General features: G+C 41.1%; 1 protein-coding gene across 1 annotated transcript in view; it reads right to left on the minus strand.

Moving 5' to 3' along the window:
* SCFD2 (sec1 family domain containing 2) overlaps positions 1 to 16921 on the minus strand; it is a 189363-nt gene that overhangs the window by 11717 nt on the left and 160725 nt on the right. The window contains exons 6-7 of the mRNA XM_063135774.1: positions 11031 to 11176; positions 7990 to 8124 (exon numbers count right to left, since the gene is read on the minus strand). Coding sequence (XP_062991844.1) covers positions 7990 to 8124; positions 11031 to 11176 — 281 coding nt within the window. The remainder of the gene's footprint in view (positions 1 to 7989; positions 8125 to 11030; positions 11177 to 16921) is intronic.

Raw genomic sequence — 16921 nt, forward strand, 5'->3', positions numbered from 1 at the left:
CCGCTTTTTATTTTGGCACAACCTCACAGGGTTATTGTGTGTTTGCATGTGTATGTGAAGAGTGTGTGTGTGTGTGTGTGTGTGTGCGTGCGTGTGAGGACCTTGAGCTCCTAAGAAGTGGAGAATAAAAAAGGAATTATATGTATATATGGGATATTTTGATATGATAGTGCTACTGCCAGATTTAAGACCCTGTGGGATTTATGTGCCATAGGAACACTCTTGCTGGATCAGACCAAGGGCCACCTAGTCCAAAATTTTGTTTCCAACAACAGCCCTAAATGTACCATTAGAAACACATTTCTGTCATCAGCATTCCTACATTTCTATGACTTTTAGGAACCAAGAATTCATTGATAATAAAAGAACTTCCTTTCCAAGAAAGGCCACACAAACATTTCCATGGGTTTAGTGCTCAAAATCTCCTGCTAACAGAAAATCCTATGATTGCAAAGACATTATTGCAGATCAGTTACTAAGGTTCACTCAAACTTTACAGAGCAAGCTTGGCTAGTTTAACCAAAAGATTGACCTTTTCTGTTTACATGTTGATATACAGCAGCAACTAGTGAGTGATGCTAGCTATACTCTGTGCTGAGCTTTACTTTCACATTAATCTGTCAGCCAAAAATGGCTGGCACTGTTCATGATTGAGGCAGCATTAGAGAAAGAGAAGAAACATGACAACTTTTTCCTTCTCTCATTTTTCCGTGTTGTCCTTCATGTTGGGTTAGGGAGAGATGGCTTAGGATATAGGCACCTCTAATTTGGCACTACAAGAAGCAAAGGCACATGTAACTCTTACACACACACTTTGGTGCTTTGATTCAAATTATTTGTACTGAGAACAAATGGGAATTGTATGCAAAGAGCACCTTTTATCAGCTCAGGCTGATATACCAGCTGCGCCCTTATCTGGACAGAGATAGCTTAGCTACAGTTATCCATGCTCTGATAACCTCTCGTTTGGATTACTGCAATGCGTTATACGTGGGGCTGCCTTTGAAAACGGTCCGGAAACTTCAACTGGTGCAAAACAGGGCAGCAAGGTTATTAACAGGGACTGGCCGGCGAGATCACATTACGCCAGTCCTTTTACAACTTCATTGGCTGCCAGTCCAGGTCGGGCCCAATTCAAAGTGCTGGTATTGACATTTAAAGACCTAAACGGTTTGGGGCCAGGTTATCTGAAGGAACGCCTCCTCCCATAAGTACCTACCCGGACCTTAAGATCATCTACAGGGGCCCTTCTCCATGAGCCCCTGCCAAAGGAAGTGAGGCAGGTGGCTACTAGGAGGAGGGCTTTCTCCGCTGTGGCACCCCGGTTGTGGAACGAGCTCCCCAGAGAGGTCCGCCTGGCGCCTACACTGTACTGCTTTCGTCGCCAGCTGAAGACCTTTTTATTCACTCAGTATTTTAACACTTAATTTTAACTTAAATTTAAATTTTACTGTTTTAACTTTGTATTTTAATCTTATATCAACTTTGCTGTGTGGTTTTATCCTGGTTGCGCTTTTTATATTGTATTTCATAATTGTGTTTTAACCTGTTGGGTGTTTTACTGTGGTTTTAATTTTTGTGAACCGCCCAGAGAGCTTCGGCTATTGGGCGGTATAAAAATGTAATAAATAAATAAATAAATAAATAAAGTAGGAGTCACTGGTGGGAAAGGTTCAAATTGATGGAAGAAGAAGGGAAGGTATCAAATGCAGGATCAAAAGGGGAGAAGATCTCAGAAAGTGCACCAAAGTCAATTTATTGTGCAATGCGTTTTATATATTGACACTCTTGCTCATGGCCTTAATCTCTTTCTCTAATAATGCAGTGTGTGTGTGTGTGTGTGTGTGCGTGTGTGAATCTCAGAGTTAATGAAAGTAATGGGATCACTGGCTGACCATACAGGATACATGGGGACATGTATCATTAGACGGGGAAGAAGTATGTAATGCCTGTCTCTGAGGGCCTTGGAATGTTGGCTGAATTAAGTGGCAAAGAATGGAGTGAGGGAAGAGCAAAAACGGCTGTTGAATAAGGGCAGTTGAGTTGGGAGAGAGGAGGAGGAGGAAGAGAGAGAAATTAACAACGTCATGAGGAGAAGAAGAAGGCGACAGGCTGCAGTTTACTGAAGTGTGCACCTATGCAAGAGAGACAAGCGAATAGGGATACACCTCTGTTGCTGGTCCAGTAAACCTGACACTGGCACCTGAAAAGAGAACTGTGGGTTGAAGAAAAGAGTTGAATAGAACTGATTCATAGTGATGTTAACTGTTTTGTTCATGTTAGTATTTCTTAAATCTTCTTAAAATAAATTCTGTTAAATATATATTTCATTGGTCTCTGGAGTGATTGTAATCTGTCTCTCCTCATCCTGGTTATAGAAACCTGAGACATTACATTTGAGAGGCCACCAGCGAGGGAGGAAGCAGCAACTAGGTACCTTTCCATCGTGCCTGGGTCCAGCTCCAGCTGAGAGCCCCCTCGCTCCTGCTACCAACTTTCACTGCTGAACTTTGCAACTAAGGCCATGGCTAGACCAGGCCTATATCCTGGGATTGTCCCAGGATCATCCCTGTGCATCCAAATGATACACACAAGGGATCCCGGGAGCAGGCAGGGATGACCCCTCCATTTGCCTGGGATACTCCTTAGGTCTAGCTAAGGCCTAAGAATCTAGTGCCTGGATTTGCTTTTCTTCGCCCTCCCCCCCAATCCCCTTTCCTTTTGTGTCATGCTTTTTAGATTGTAAGCCTGTGGGGCAGGGACTGTTGTAAGAAATATTTTTGTAAGCCGCCTTGAGAGACTTTTTGGCTAAAGGGCGGCATAAAAACGCTAAAATAAATAAATAAATAATACAAAGTGTGATGTACCTATGTTTAGTTGGCTCCAGTGATACTGGTTTGTTGGTTTGTAGATCTCAGTTACAATTGTTAATTGTGAAGATTATTTAAGCTATACTTAATGCTCACCAGGGCAAAAAAGGCAGGGATCTGTGTTATCAGAATAAGATTTAACAGGTTTATTTGATTCTGTGTTAACAGAATCCGATAGATGGGGAGGCAATGCATGGGGGAGAATGTCCAACCAGAAAACTACTTAACTGAAAAAAAAGATGCAGTAGGGCAAAGTCACAGAATTTATATTAGCATTAGAGAACATGATTTTCATAGTATCTCTTGGCGATGCTTTATATAAAGATGCTGGTAGTTTATAGATAGAACTTCCTGTCCCAAGACATATTCCCAATATACATTTATGTGAACTTGAATAATGTCTGTGACTGCAGGATTTCCTAATTACATTTTGTGTGGTTTGGTTTGCGCTGTTTACAAAATATTTATCTTCCTGCCTCCCATATCTCTTGTCCTGTTTTACTCCCACAACATGGTTGCTAATGTGAAAACTGTGCTGTCCTTTGGGAGTTATAGGAGGATTTGCTTGCCTGTCACCTTCCTGGACAGAGCTTGTTAATCGTTCCCACAAGATGTGCAGCTTCATTTTTTATGAAAGAAAATCAGATTAAACAAGCTTAAATGGCAGCACATAGTCTTTATAACAGGCTAAATGGGCACAGGCAGCAAAGCAACAGGAATGGAAGGATCCCAGGACAAACTTTCTTATCTCATAAATGGTGGTGAAAAAACGTAGGATACAATTTGGAAAAGTAACTGAGTGGCTGCCACTGTGGTACAGATGCTGCAGAGATGATGTACATTAAATAAGCCTCAGTCTGCCATAAGGGCTGAGTAAGGACAAACTGTGTGGGACAGCAACTAATATTTATTTATTACATTTATATACCACCCGATAGCCAAAGCTCTCTGGGCGGTTTACAAAGATTAAAAACATAATATGCAACTACATTTGGAAATTCAGCTCATGTTCCTAAGTGAGTGATGTTTCAATTATATCAACACTTGAACATCTAATCAAGAACTTAATAACATACTTCATACTTGAATAACCAGAGAACAGCTGCCACCAAAATAGGATACGGCTTACAGCATCTCTATGGCAACCCTAAATTATACTTTTATTCATATTCTCTGTGACAAATTATTTGTCAGGAACAATATGAAGGAACTTCTCAAAGAAGAAGGCACTTCTCAGGGTGCCTTCTGGGGCATCACAGAGGGGCATTAGTGCAGCCTTGTATTCAAACGCTCACCTGGTAGCCACAGATGATAAGGAATTCCATATAGGCAAGCAAGTGGGTTGGCGGAAGAGGGGTGAAACGCTTGCTCCCTCCTCTGTGCCCAGCATAGAAACTATAGAGGAAGGTGAAAATCCCTCCTGTACACCCAGCATAGAAAATGCAGCAGGTTAGGATGGGTTTTTGGAGACTAGTTGCATTTGGGGTTTTTATAGCAATATATGACACTGTATTACAACACAGGAAACAGTCTTCTGTTGCTTTTAAGGCATGCTAACCCATCTTGATAAAATAGTTAAGAGCAGAGACACCACACTGACAACAAAGGTCTGCATAGTTAAAGCAATGGTATTCCCCGTAGTAACCTATGGCTGTGAGAGCTGGACCATAAGGAAGGCTGAGCGAAGGAAGATAGATGCTTTTGAACTGTGGTGTTGGAGGAAAATTCTGAGAGTGCCTTGGACTGCAAGAAGATCAAACCAGTCCATACTCCAGGAAATAGAGCCAGACTGTTCACTTGAGGGAATGATACTAAAGGCAAAACTGAAGTACTTTGGCCACACAATGAGAAGACAGGACACCCTGGAGAAGAGGCTGATGCTAGGGAAAGTGGAGGGCAAAAGGAAGAGGGGCCGACCAAGGGCAAGATGGATGGATGATATTCTGGAGGTGACAGACTTGACCTTGGGGGAGCTAGGGGTGGCGACCGCTGACAGAAAGCTCTGGCATGGGCTGGTCCATGAAGTCACGAAGAGTCAACAAACAAACCCATCATGATAATTTCAACAGAATGGATTTGAAAACAATGACTCTGTGGGAGGCACTTGTTCTTGGCTGAGAACCAGATTGATAAGATGTCCTCACAGGACGAGCTTTTCACACATACTCCACTTGTTAAGCATCCCCTCTTCACAATATCTGTGCCACCACAAGGGGGAGAAGCTCCCAGGTGTCCCAGTCAGGAACAGACTCCAGCATAAACCTTTATTAAAGCTCCCCTTAAAACAATTAGATAGGATTACATTATCTGGAACTAGTAGTACATAAAAACACAGAGAATTGGGGTACGGACAGGACAGAAAGACACTGCTGCGAATCCCAATTCTACCAATCCCATCCCTTTTTGTGGATCAAGAAGTTGGTAGTTGATTGGGAGGGTTAGGGAAGATATCTTGGTCCCAAAGGAGATACTTCCTGATACTTCAGAACTGCAAAGTGATGAAAAAGAAGTGATTCACAATTTGCTGAAACATGAGGATTTAGTCTCAGTGCTTTGTTATGCTTGATTCCCTCCCACCCCAGTTTCAATGGAAGGCTATTTTGAGAGAGCTATTTTGTCATTTTAACACCAATTGACTGCATAACTCTCTACCTTCTGTGCTTGTTCTTAAGAGCTTTAATCTTTGGAAAACATTGAGTACTGCTTCAAGTATTTGCGAGGAGAGGTGTTTAAAAATATACTGTGGGGGGGAAAAAACAGTGAAGAAAGTGAATGTTATCCTCTCTTTCACGCCATCTGTTCCTACTGTTTCTTTCCCATCTTATTTTCTGACTTAAGTTAAAGCAGCCATAGGCCACGCTGCTGGGGATGATGGGAGTTGCAGTCCAGCAGATCTGAAGGTGGGCACCTGGCTGGGTAATGCTGAGTTAAGGCCCGTGAAGTAGACAAATCCTTTGATTGCTTAGTAGACTAATTATTTTCACCACTGGATGCCAAATGTATGAATGAACAGATGGATTTTGGAAGTGTATTATGAAGTGAAGGGTGCAGCGATCTTGATTCTGGAATGGACTGATAATGAATGGTTTGCATTTGACAGAGAAACTTGCACTTTCCCTGCAGAATCAGAACTTTGGGACACAGACCCTCATATCCTGGTTTATATGCAATCATCTCAATTAGGTCATCTACCAATGTGCAAAAGGTACAGGGGATAATTCTGATAAATAGATCTGGATGATTCAGATGAGGATTTTAGGGTGTCCAGATCAATCAAAGTTTTATTGAATAAGTCTTCAGACCATTTCACACACAGTAAGCATGTGTTAAAAACAAACAATAAATACATGAATCTTAAAACATGAAACTAACTTTTAAAAAGTCTAAAAATGAAGTAATAAAATATTTTAAAAGATAAAACTACATATACCTTTCAATAAAATGAGTTTTTATGCTCCTATTGAGGCTCCACATGAATTAAAAGCTGTGACATGGCTCATTTAATGAGGCGTTTTTCTGTTTTCCTTAAACTGGCCACCTTAAGTGCAAAAAGAGGAATCCTCTGAGTCACAAACTGATTAGATCTACTTAAGAGAAAATGCAGCTTGTCCTCAACCACCGAATTTCTCATACGGCCAAGAAATGGTGGCAAATAATGTTCCCTACAACTGTATTATAACTGGCATTCCAGTAAATAGTGGGCCAGATCTTCCACTTCAGATGCACCACATATACAAAGTCTGTCTTGCACTGGAATGCCCCAGAATCTTCCTTTTTGCATCATTGTGTCCATTTGCGTGAATCGAAGATAGGTAAAGGCCATAAGTTGGCCCCTTTTGACGGGGAAGAAGAGATATTTTCCTTCCTGAAATTGGGTTTTAGCCCTCACTAACCACTTCAAAGGCCTTGTGTTTGACAGGGCAGGTATGCCCACCTGTGCTCTGGTATCAAGTAATCTTTGTTTAAAAACTTTACTTATATTAGAACTGGAAATGTTTAGAACCTCCACACTAAAATCATACTTCAATAACAATTTCAACCAAGATTTTTCTGAGATTTTAACTGTCTGTTCATTTAGGCCTTTCTTAGGAAGCCTGGCTTCACTGGGTGTCCAGAAGATGTTGTCTTCAACTTGTAATCCTCCCAGGTTTCCCCACTGTCTCTTCAGAACCTGGTCTAAATGCCAGGATTACCCACCTTTCTGAAAAATCAATCTGAGAATACTTTGCGAGCTTCCAGTTGAGGTTATGATCAAACGATCACCCTGCCTCAATCACAGAATTTTACAGGGAATGCAGGTGTTGTCGACTTCCATTCATAATCCTCCTGTGTTCCTCCCATGCTTCTTCTGTCTTTTTTCTTACCGCAGAAAATTCATTAAGGAAAAAAGATGGCATAATGCCCCCTGAAAGAGGGCTGAAACACACTAAAGTCATTGTTGGATGGTGGTGGAGGGAACTGCCAATAGCTCTCTTTAGGAAAGCAGGCCAAATGAACCCAACATTGGGTGTAAACGCTCCATACTTTTACCCTAATGTTTTCAGCCCTCAGTTTTAGAGGAAGGCCATGGCATTTTGCCATCATAGGCATTCCAAATATATTTGTATTTTCTCCCCCTTATTTCCCCAAAATTCATAATTGTGAGGGACTGACATACAAAAATTTGTATCTCGCATTCCAGATCTCTTATACACTAAAATGGGACAGTCATGGCAGAGATTGTCTTCTTAAAACTAAACCAATAGTAAGTGCAATTTCTGTAGAGATGTAAGATTTCTGAAAATGTTGAAACCATGGTGTAGAATGTGTGGGCAGACAGCAATTTAGGGAGGCATTGAAATATATGAAATACTAACTTACCAATTGAATATAAACATTAAGAATGTGAATGCATGGTTGGTAAGCTGCTGCTTCCCAGTTGGCAAAGGTTAATAAGTGGGAATGTGTGAGAAAATAATGAGAGGAAGGGGGAAGAGGTAGGACAGTGACCTTGCTTTTTATGCCCACCGTTCCCATGAATGAGGACACCACGAGGGGATTTTGTTTCTCAACAACTTTTAGAATGTGGCCCCATCCTTTCTCAAAGTTAAGATCTATAACGTTTGGATAGCAGCTTTACCTTCATAAACATACTGAATCCTGTTTTGAGAAGGTCTGTGAGCCCAGAAGACATATGTTCAATATCAATAGGGTCAGGTCGATCAGGGTTATATATGTCCTCCACCACTTGCTTCAGCAATGGTTTATAAGAGGCCTGCAAAAAGAATACATTCAAAGTAAGGAAAGTGATTCAATAGTACGCAGCTTACTTGTGGAACTCATTGCATGGGATTTTTTCATGGTGAATGTAAGAATTACTAAAAATAAAAGGACAAATAAGAAAATATTGTTTGCACCAGACCAACTGAAGTAGACAATGCCTTGTTTGCACTGGTGTCTTGTCTGCTGAGATAATGGGTAGGTGATGGGGGTGAGTAGAGAGATGGGGCATACAATATATGTTTAATACTGTGTCCCCAGCTTGAGACAAGGTATTGTCCCAGTTCACACATAAGGATAACCCATGGGTCATTTAAACCATGGGTCATTGAGACTGTGCAGGAGCATGTGATTTCGCAGCCTCCTGCCCACTCCCACTTTGCATCTGGTTTAGAAAACAACCCAGGAACCCCCCTCATTGTTGCATCAATAACACTCTCAGTTATTGAGGAAGAAACAGCCCAGAGTTTTAACCCTACAACAACAAAAACCATGGGTTAAAATTCTGGATTGTTTCCCTCTCAACCACCCAGAATTCTGGGTTTGCACGTCACAGTGAACAATCCAGGAATGGGGCATTCCTGGGTTGTTAACAAAGCAGAAGCAGGTGACTGGTTGTGAGACAGCATGCTTATTCATTCCTCCTTGCTGATTGTCTGAACTAGGTCAAAATCAGCATATTTAGCTAATCTTGCTCACCAAGGGCAGATGAGGTGTTTAAGGTGAAATCACCACACCTCGCTCATGAAATCTGACAGGGCTCCAGACAACATTGTCTTGCTTTTGTAACCCTCCTGTGTTTTCCCACTGCTTCTTCCATTTGTTTTCTTATCACAAAAATCTACCAAGGAAGGGAAAGGCAGAATAGCCATGTAGTGCCTCCTCACATGTGCAGCCAGGGATGTGGTTGTGTGCTCACTGGCGGTGGCATGTATATGTGTAAGGCAGGCATGACTTACTCATTCCCTCAACATTTGAGGGGTGTTTGTTTGAATATCCTATTGTCCCCACAACCAAGGAGGAGGATGCCTCTCAACACCAAATGAAAGAATTGCATAGACATCAGTGATAAACACAGAAGCATCTGGAGCACCCTCATTCAGCACTGAGAAGGGTGCTAACCAGCCAAGAGGGAAGCCCAAGAAGGTGCAGCACTGCCCTCAAGTTTCCTTTCCTGCTCTCAGCTCCCCACCACCACCACAGCAATGAGAAGTCCTATGTGCAGCATCTAACACAGAGGTTCTAATCCAGTAAATGTGGGGATACAACCTGAACGTAAATGTGGGTGGTTTTTAGAAGGTTTCATTTTACTGATGGCTTTATCTCGCCTTTTAAATGCTCTTCTATCGTGATCCTGTTTTGGCATACTATATTAGTCATTACTGAGAAAGTATTGTTTTGAAAATGGGAAAACCACTTTATATACCACATCTACACAGTGGTATATAAATATCCGTATTGGCATATACGCTTACGACTTCGTAAGATCACCCTGGTGAAAGGGATGGCACATCCTTTATTTAAACCTGTATTTGCAGATGCAGCAAATCTGAAGATTCGATCACAATGTAATTAAAATAAACAAGGCACAAAACCTGAGAAGCATTTTTAGTGAAAACTCTGATCTTATTCGGTATATGAAGTTTTCTGCATTTATTATTATAGGTCTAAAGCAATGACAATGAACAATAATAATTTCAGTGGCAAGCATTACAATGTATAAAAGTTAATTAATATGTTCCATTTGCAGCAGGCAACATCTCCTTACTCTTTCTATTCCAGGAATATCAATCTCTAGTTTTCTTAGAAAACACATGTAAGAATTATGCTGTGGAAATGATAAATGGAAGTGACACATACCTTTGATACAAAAAAGAAAAACAAATGAGAAGTTCGGTACTTAAACTGAATAACTTGGGGGAAAATGATTTTCTAAAGCAATTATACCCATTAGATAGACACTTTTTCATGTCAAGCAGATTACAATGTCAAATACAATTCTTTTTCTTCTATATAGCCACAAAGAAAATGTAGACTCGCCATCCAAATCTTCCTACGACACACTTGTTTACATTTTCACTGAGCCAAGAAAGATGCAACAGACTTAGCTCTATTTTTGTTTTCTGTGGAAGGATATTCCAAACTTTGGCCTCAGCTAGACCTACGGGTCTAGCGCAACAGAGGGGTGAGGATCTCGCGATATTGTTAATGCAAGATCTCCCCCCCCCCCGTTTACATGCAGCGTGCGACGACCTCGGAGGAAGATGACGTTGCGCCCTCTATTTTGTTTTTTATTTTTAAAGGAGACAAGCGCAGGAGTGTTCGTACGCAAATGGTGTTTTTTTTATTTAGAACAATTTTTCCCCGCTCCCCCCACCCCAAGCCCCGATGGGCGCAGAGCCCCTTAGTGAGAAACCGTGAGGAGCCGGGATAAAGTGCTACACCTGCCCACACGTTCTGTGGTCTCAGGATCATCCCGAGACAGCGGAAAAGGCAGGCTGAAAGCGATATCCCGGGGAAAGTGAGGGATCATCCCCCCCTGCAACCAGGATCCCCTGTGTGTCATGTGGATGCACAGGGACGATCCAGGGGATCGCCCCGGGATAGCGCCCCGTCTAGCTATGGCCTTTGTGTGTTACATGAGATGGATTGTCTAGAAGCAATGCTAGGTGGATGGCAACCTTAGAGCTGCCATCATTCAACAGAAGTACTTCACATTAAGCAATTACTCTGAAGAGCATCTGGAAACAAGGATTACTCAGTGAGCCCTCTTACAGAAAAGCAGAATACATTCTGCATTAGAACACCCATAAAAGCAGTCACATTGGGCCAAATATAGTTTTGGCTGTGTACTAGAACAACATACAGTAACACTGATTAGAAAAATATGCATCAACTTGCCTGTTGAGTATGGCTTCCTGGGATATGTATAGAATTAAACTGTTTCATGTGTGTCCGAGCTCTTGTAATGTCCCTGAGGGTCTTAAAGATCTCATTCACTGCAACCATGGCCTTCTGAAATGTCAGATCAAGGGAAGACTCACAGCCTGAAATAACACAGAAACATATTTGCTGGGTAAAGCCAAATACTTTAATTTGTTTTGGTAAAAAGAAAAAGAATAAAGGAAAGATGAGCTGGAGGGATTTTTTTTTATAATTTAGGGCACGCATGGGCAACTTATATTTTCTTGGGGTCTTCTCTGTCCTACAGATGCTGGATTGACAAATCTCCCAAGTTTAAGAAGAAAGCCAACCACCAATTTTAAAACTGTACATTGAGACAAGTACTGTTAAACCCTGGTCTATCATGGGGACTGTGAAAATGGCAATACCAGTTTCCTCACCTTGCCTAGAAAATGTTAAAGTAAGAGCCACCACCTTAGCTTTCCAGGGTGAAAGCTTGTGACATTATCAGACATAGAATCATAGAATAGTAGAGTTGGAAGGGACCTAAAAGGCCATCGAGTCCAACCCCCTGCTCAATGCAAGAATCCACCCTACAGCATACTTGACAGATGGTTGTCCAGCTGCCTCTTGAATGCCTCTAGTGTGGGAGAGCCCACAACCTCCCTAGGAAACTGGTTCCGTTGTTGTACTGCTCTAACAGTCAGGAAGTTTTTCCTGATGTCCATAAGATAAGTTACCAGAGCAAGTTGTTATAAAAAGAGAGAGAAATACAAATATGGAACTTCAAACATGTGATGTTTAACAAACGTCCTTTTAAATCTCTTCCTTTTTGTATTCGAGTTTGTCCACATATATAATATGGGTACTAAAATGGGTCAGACAAATCAATCTGTTTATAGTCCTTGCCAGTTTTGCATGTGTTCATTCGTAAGTCCATTCTATCCTGTTTCTGCTTTTATCTGTGATTTTTTTTAAAAAAAACTTGCATAAAGTTTATATTTAAACACATATTTGAATACGTCTTTATGAATGTATTTCCTCACTAAATATACATTTCCAAATACATTTTTCCAAAGTACACATTTCTAAAAAGTACTTTATCTTTAAATACACATTTTATATGGATTTTGAGCCAATTACTCCATTGCAAAAATTGGTTATGGGCAAAAACAGAATAACTATTCATACTTTCAACGTTAATTTTAATCTTTATGCAGCAACAATGCAGAAAGGATTTGCATTCCCAAAGAACTGACTAGAAGTCATTTCACTCTGGAGACAATTTTGAAAAGGTAACACAAGGTTCAAGGATTATACTGGTTATCATGACAATTCTGATGTTATTCTCTGCTAAGAATGAACATACTGTATCAAGTTTATAAATTTGCTTACATCAAGGTGTAAGGTTATTATTTATTTATTTCATTCCATTCCATTTCTATACCGCCCAATAGCTGAAGCTCTCTGGGCAGTTTCCAAAAGTTAAAAACATAAGTATAGCATAAAATATAATATAATATGAAAGCTTAAAACCACAATATAAAACCATAATACAAAAGTACAACCAGAATAAAATTGAGCAGCAGTGCAGAGATTTAAAATACAGATTTAAAATGCAAATTTAAAAGGTCTTCACCTGGCACCAGAAAGAATGTACCGTAGGTGCCAGGGAGCTTATTCCATAGCCAGGGTCCCACAGCAGAGAAGGCCCTCCTCCTGGTAGCTACCTGCCTCACTTCCTTTGGCAAGGGGCTCACGGAGAAGGACCCCTGAGGATGATCTTAGGGTCTGGGCAGGTACATATGGGAGGAAGCGATCCTTCAGATAACCTGGCCCCAAGCCGTTTAGGGCTTTGAACTTTACTACTAGCACTTTCAATTGGGCCTGGACCTGGAGTGGCAACCAGTGAAGCTGGAAAAGGACTGGCTTAATGTGGTCTTGTTATCCAGTCCTTGTTAACAAACATGCTGCCCTGTTTTGTACCAACTGAAGTTTCCGGACTATTTTCAAAGGCAGCCCCACGTATAACACATTGCAGTAATCCAGACGAGAGGTTATCAGAGGTTATCAGAGCATGGATAACTGCAGCTAGGGTATCTAGGGTAAATTTTTGTGAACCGCCCAGAGAGCTTTGGCTATTGGGCGGTATAAAAATGTAATAAATAAATAAAATAAATAAATAAGGGCTACCCAAATACATAACCACCTTTCCCCCCAGTTTACAGTGATTAGGATCACTGTATAAAATATTTGTCAAGTTACATTTCTAATGTTGAAAAATCATAATTACTAAAGATTTGTTTTAAGCCAGAATGAACTGAAGCTCAGTGAAAGTATGGATCACACAACTGGTATGATTAAACCATTACAAATATAGGCTTGCTATTAATAAATGATAAACTTTAACAAATGATTAAACGTTTACAAAGGTTAAAATGTTGAACATTAAAAATCGATATACAAAATTTAAAACCATAAAAGCATAAAAACAGACAACAGACAACATACAAGGTCAATATATATTTGAAACAACTGTGAATTCTCAGCCAGGCCTAAATATAGATCTGAGGTCAATTAAACACTCAGCATGTGCTGTTATAAGTCATCCCAAAGGCATTTTATATCCAGTGTTTCTCTTCTTCTCTCCAGAGAAGGTGATTCAATAAGGTCCACTGCATTTACCATGCATGATATGATGCAAGCTGCAAGTCATCCTTTAAAATAAACAATTAACATACTCCACCATCCTATCACTATCCAAACCTTCTTTCAAAGCCTCAAAAATTTACCAGACATTGTTTTGGTAATTTCAGATCCAAGGCCCAGTAGGACTCTTGAGTGTGTGTGACTTCCTCATATACTCCCCCCACCCAACTTACTGTGTATCTTGGAGTCTGCTTTGTTCATTTGAATGTGGCCTCTCTCTAAGCCTACAATTCATCCCCACTTTCAATTGGGAGACAAAATGCAGGGTCTTGGAGATCCTCCAACTACAGGACACAACCCTAAACAGCACTGAGAGTTATCACCATTTATAAAAATTTAAAGAGCCTGCAACCTCTCCCTCCTTCTTCCCAGTCCATCTCTCCCTAGGACTATACACTGACTATTTGAGAGGAGGCAGAAATGTTAAAATAGCATTGTGTGGGTGAAAACATTGTCGTTTATAGTGCCTGCTTGTTTCTAACACTCAACACATTTTCATTAACAGACTGTAAAACATGCAGGCTGCCCAGTACCTTAGCAATCCATTGAATCATTTATCAGGATAGAAAAAAAAGGTACTTGACAAAACCATTCAGCAGCAGCCTGCAGCTAGTTTGAGCCAGACTTTGAAAACAAAGCCAGAACACTTCTGGTCTTTTCATAACAACCCTGGATTAGTGTTTATGAGAACATTTATATACACAATCTCAAACTATTTTTTGCTTTGGAAAGCTAAGCTGAAAAAGTTGTTTTAAAAGAAATCATGCTCGCTTTCACTCCAACCAGGAGGTTGTAAACTTCACCTTGAGAGAAGGCATAGTACCAGACTTTTTAAAAGAGGTGATCATTAGACCACTCCTGAAGAAACCTAACTTGGACTCAGAAGATGTAAGCAACTAGAGGCCAGTGTTCAAGCAGGTGATTGCTGGCCAACTCTCTAAAATGAAATTAGATCCACTCCAGTCAAGCTTCACACCTGAGTTTGGAACAGAAACTGACTTGGTCGTCCCATGGGAAGACCTCTGCTTCCCATGGGAAGACACAGGGATTGAAATCTTTTTAATTCTAGGATCTGTCAGCAACATTCAATCCCATCAACCATGGTGTCCTTCTGGATAGGTTGTCTGAGTGTTGCAGTGGTTCCCCTCCTATTTGGATGGTTAACCTTTTTTGAGTCACGGACCCCTTTGAAAATCTGGTGAAAGCTATGGACCCCCTCCCTAGAAAAACGCACATAAGCATTTAAAGATATTTAAAGACACAGTGTTTTAAATTTAAAAAATCAACTCCAGTGATTCCCTTAATATAGTGAATATAAATTTTTATTTCACTTTCACAGACCCTCTGAAGCCCATCCGGGGTCCATGGACCCCAGGTTAAGAACCCCTGTTCTAGAAGGTGTCACTGGGAGATTATTGCTCTATCCCTTGGCATTTACGCTATTGAGTTCTACTGGGCTCTATTTTATCCCCCATACAATTTAACACCTACATTAAACCACTGGGAGAGGTAATTTGAAGATATGGGCTACGGTATCACCAACACTGGATGACACCAAGCTTTGTCTCTTCTTTTCATCAAATCCGGTGAGGCAGTTCTGAATCAATGCCTGGGAATGATAATGGACTGAATGAGGGCCAACAAACAGATTCAGTCCAGAAAGGATGGATATGCTTCTGGTGGTATTCAAGTTCAACCAGGTTGCACTCCCCCTAAAGCAGGGGCCCACAAGGCCCTTCAGTCCAGCACACTGATCTCTCCCCACAAGCCCTGTCCCTCTCATCAGCCACACTGCTCCTTGTGAAGCACCTGGGAAGTTCTGGTGTGTTCCTGGTTGCTGCTTCTCCTCCTCCTCTTCCTGGTGCCCACCCACCCTGCTCTTCCTAGCATTCATCCCAGGATGTCGGAATTCTTGGAATAAGACACAGCCATTAGTTCAAACCAACCATATGAAGGGGGAAATAACTGGTTGAAAAGCCACTAAATGGTCAATGTATGTAGAAAGTTGGGGTGTTGGTTTTGGTTACTTTACTTGGCCTGGTTTAGTTGTAACAAGAAGATGCCTTTTAATAAAGCTTGCAATTGTCTTCTGTCTCAATTGTGGTCAGACAAAACTTACTTTGCAACAAGAATACCAAGTGGGCATCAAGTCAGGCAGTGGCCCTTCCAGCTCTGCCTCTGCCAAGGATACGCTGAGCTTGGACAAGGTGGACATTGACCACCATCAGCAATAAGCATCTTGCGTCATTGGAAGCAAGAACTGTTCAAGCATCCCTTTGAGCAGGTGGAGCTGTTCTGTCAACTAAAGTGGGTGAAGACCCCCTCACAGGTGCTTGTCTTCTAATGTATGATTTCAGCTAGGGAGGGGATTTTTGAAGGGGGGCATTGTTTGGGTGGTCGTTTTAGTTGTGGAAAAGGAGTAAAATGGGAGTGTGGATAGATGTGTGGACATGACAATAATGACCCCGCTGGTTCAACAATGCGGTTTAATACTACTGTGTAAAACAAATACCTTGCTTTAATACTGCTGCACATTCACATGAGTTGCAGTACTACAAAGCCATGTGTATGTGCAGGGGAGAATCAAACATGCTGCAGGAGGTGCCTAAAGTTTCTATTGCACTCACTTGAATGGCTAAACAGGAAAGGTACCTACCCGGACCTTAAGATCATCTACAGGGGCCCTTCTCCGTGAGCCCCTGCCAAAGGAAGTGAGGCAGGTGGCTACTAGGAAGAGGGCTTTCTCTGCTGTGGCACCCCGGTTGTGGAACGAGCTCCCCAAAGAGGTCCGCCTGGCGCCTACACTGTACTCCTTTCGTCGCCAGCTGAAGACCTTTTTATTCACTCAGTATTTTAACACTTAATTTTAACTTAAATTTAAATTATACTGTTTTAACTCTGTATTTTAACCTTATATCAATTTTGCTGCGTGGTTTTATCCTGATTGTGCTTTTTATATTGTATTTTGTATTTGTGTTTTTAACTTGTTGGTTGTTTTATGATGGTTTTAATTTTTGTGAACCGCCGAGAGAGCTTCGGCTATTGGGCGGTATAAAAATGTAATAAATAAATAAATAAATAAATAAAGGTACTTTTTATAGGCTTGCCAGTTCAGCCATGTGAACAGCTACCACAGCAACTGCAAATTTAATTCCAGTTGTGCATGTGGTTCTCTTCTG

Source organism: Elgaria multicarinata, chromosome 10 (genome assembly GCF_023053635.1).
Source record: "Elgaria multicarinata webbii isolate HBS135686 ecotype San Diego chromosome 10, rElgMul1.1.pri, whole genome shotgun sequence".
Classification (NCBI taxonomy): Eukaryota; Metazoa; Chordata; class Lepidosauria; order Squamata; family Anguidae; genus Elgaria; species Elgaria multicarinata.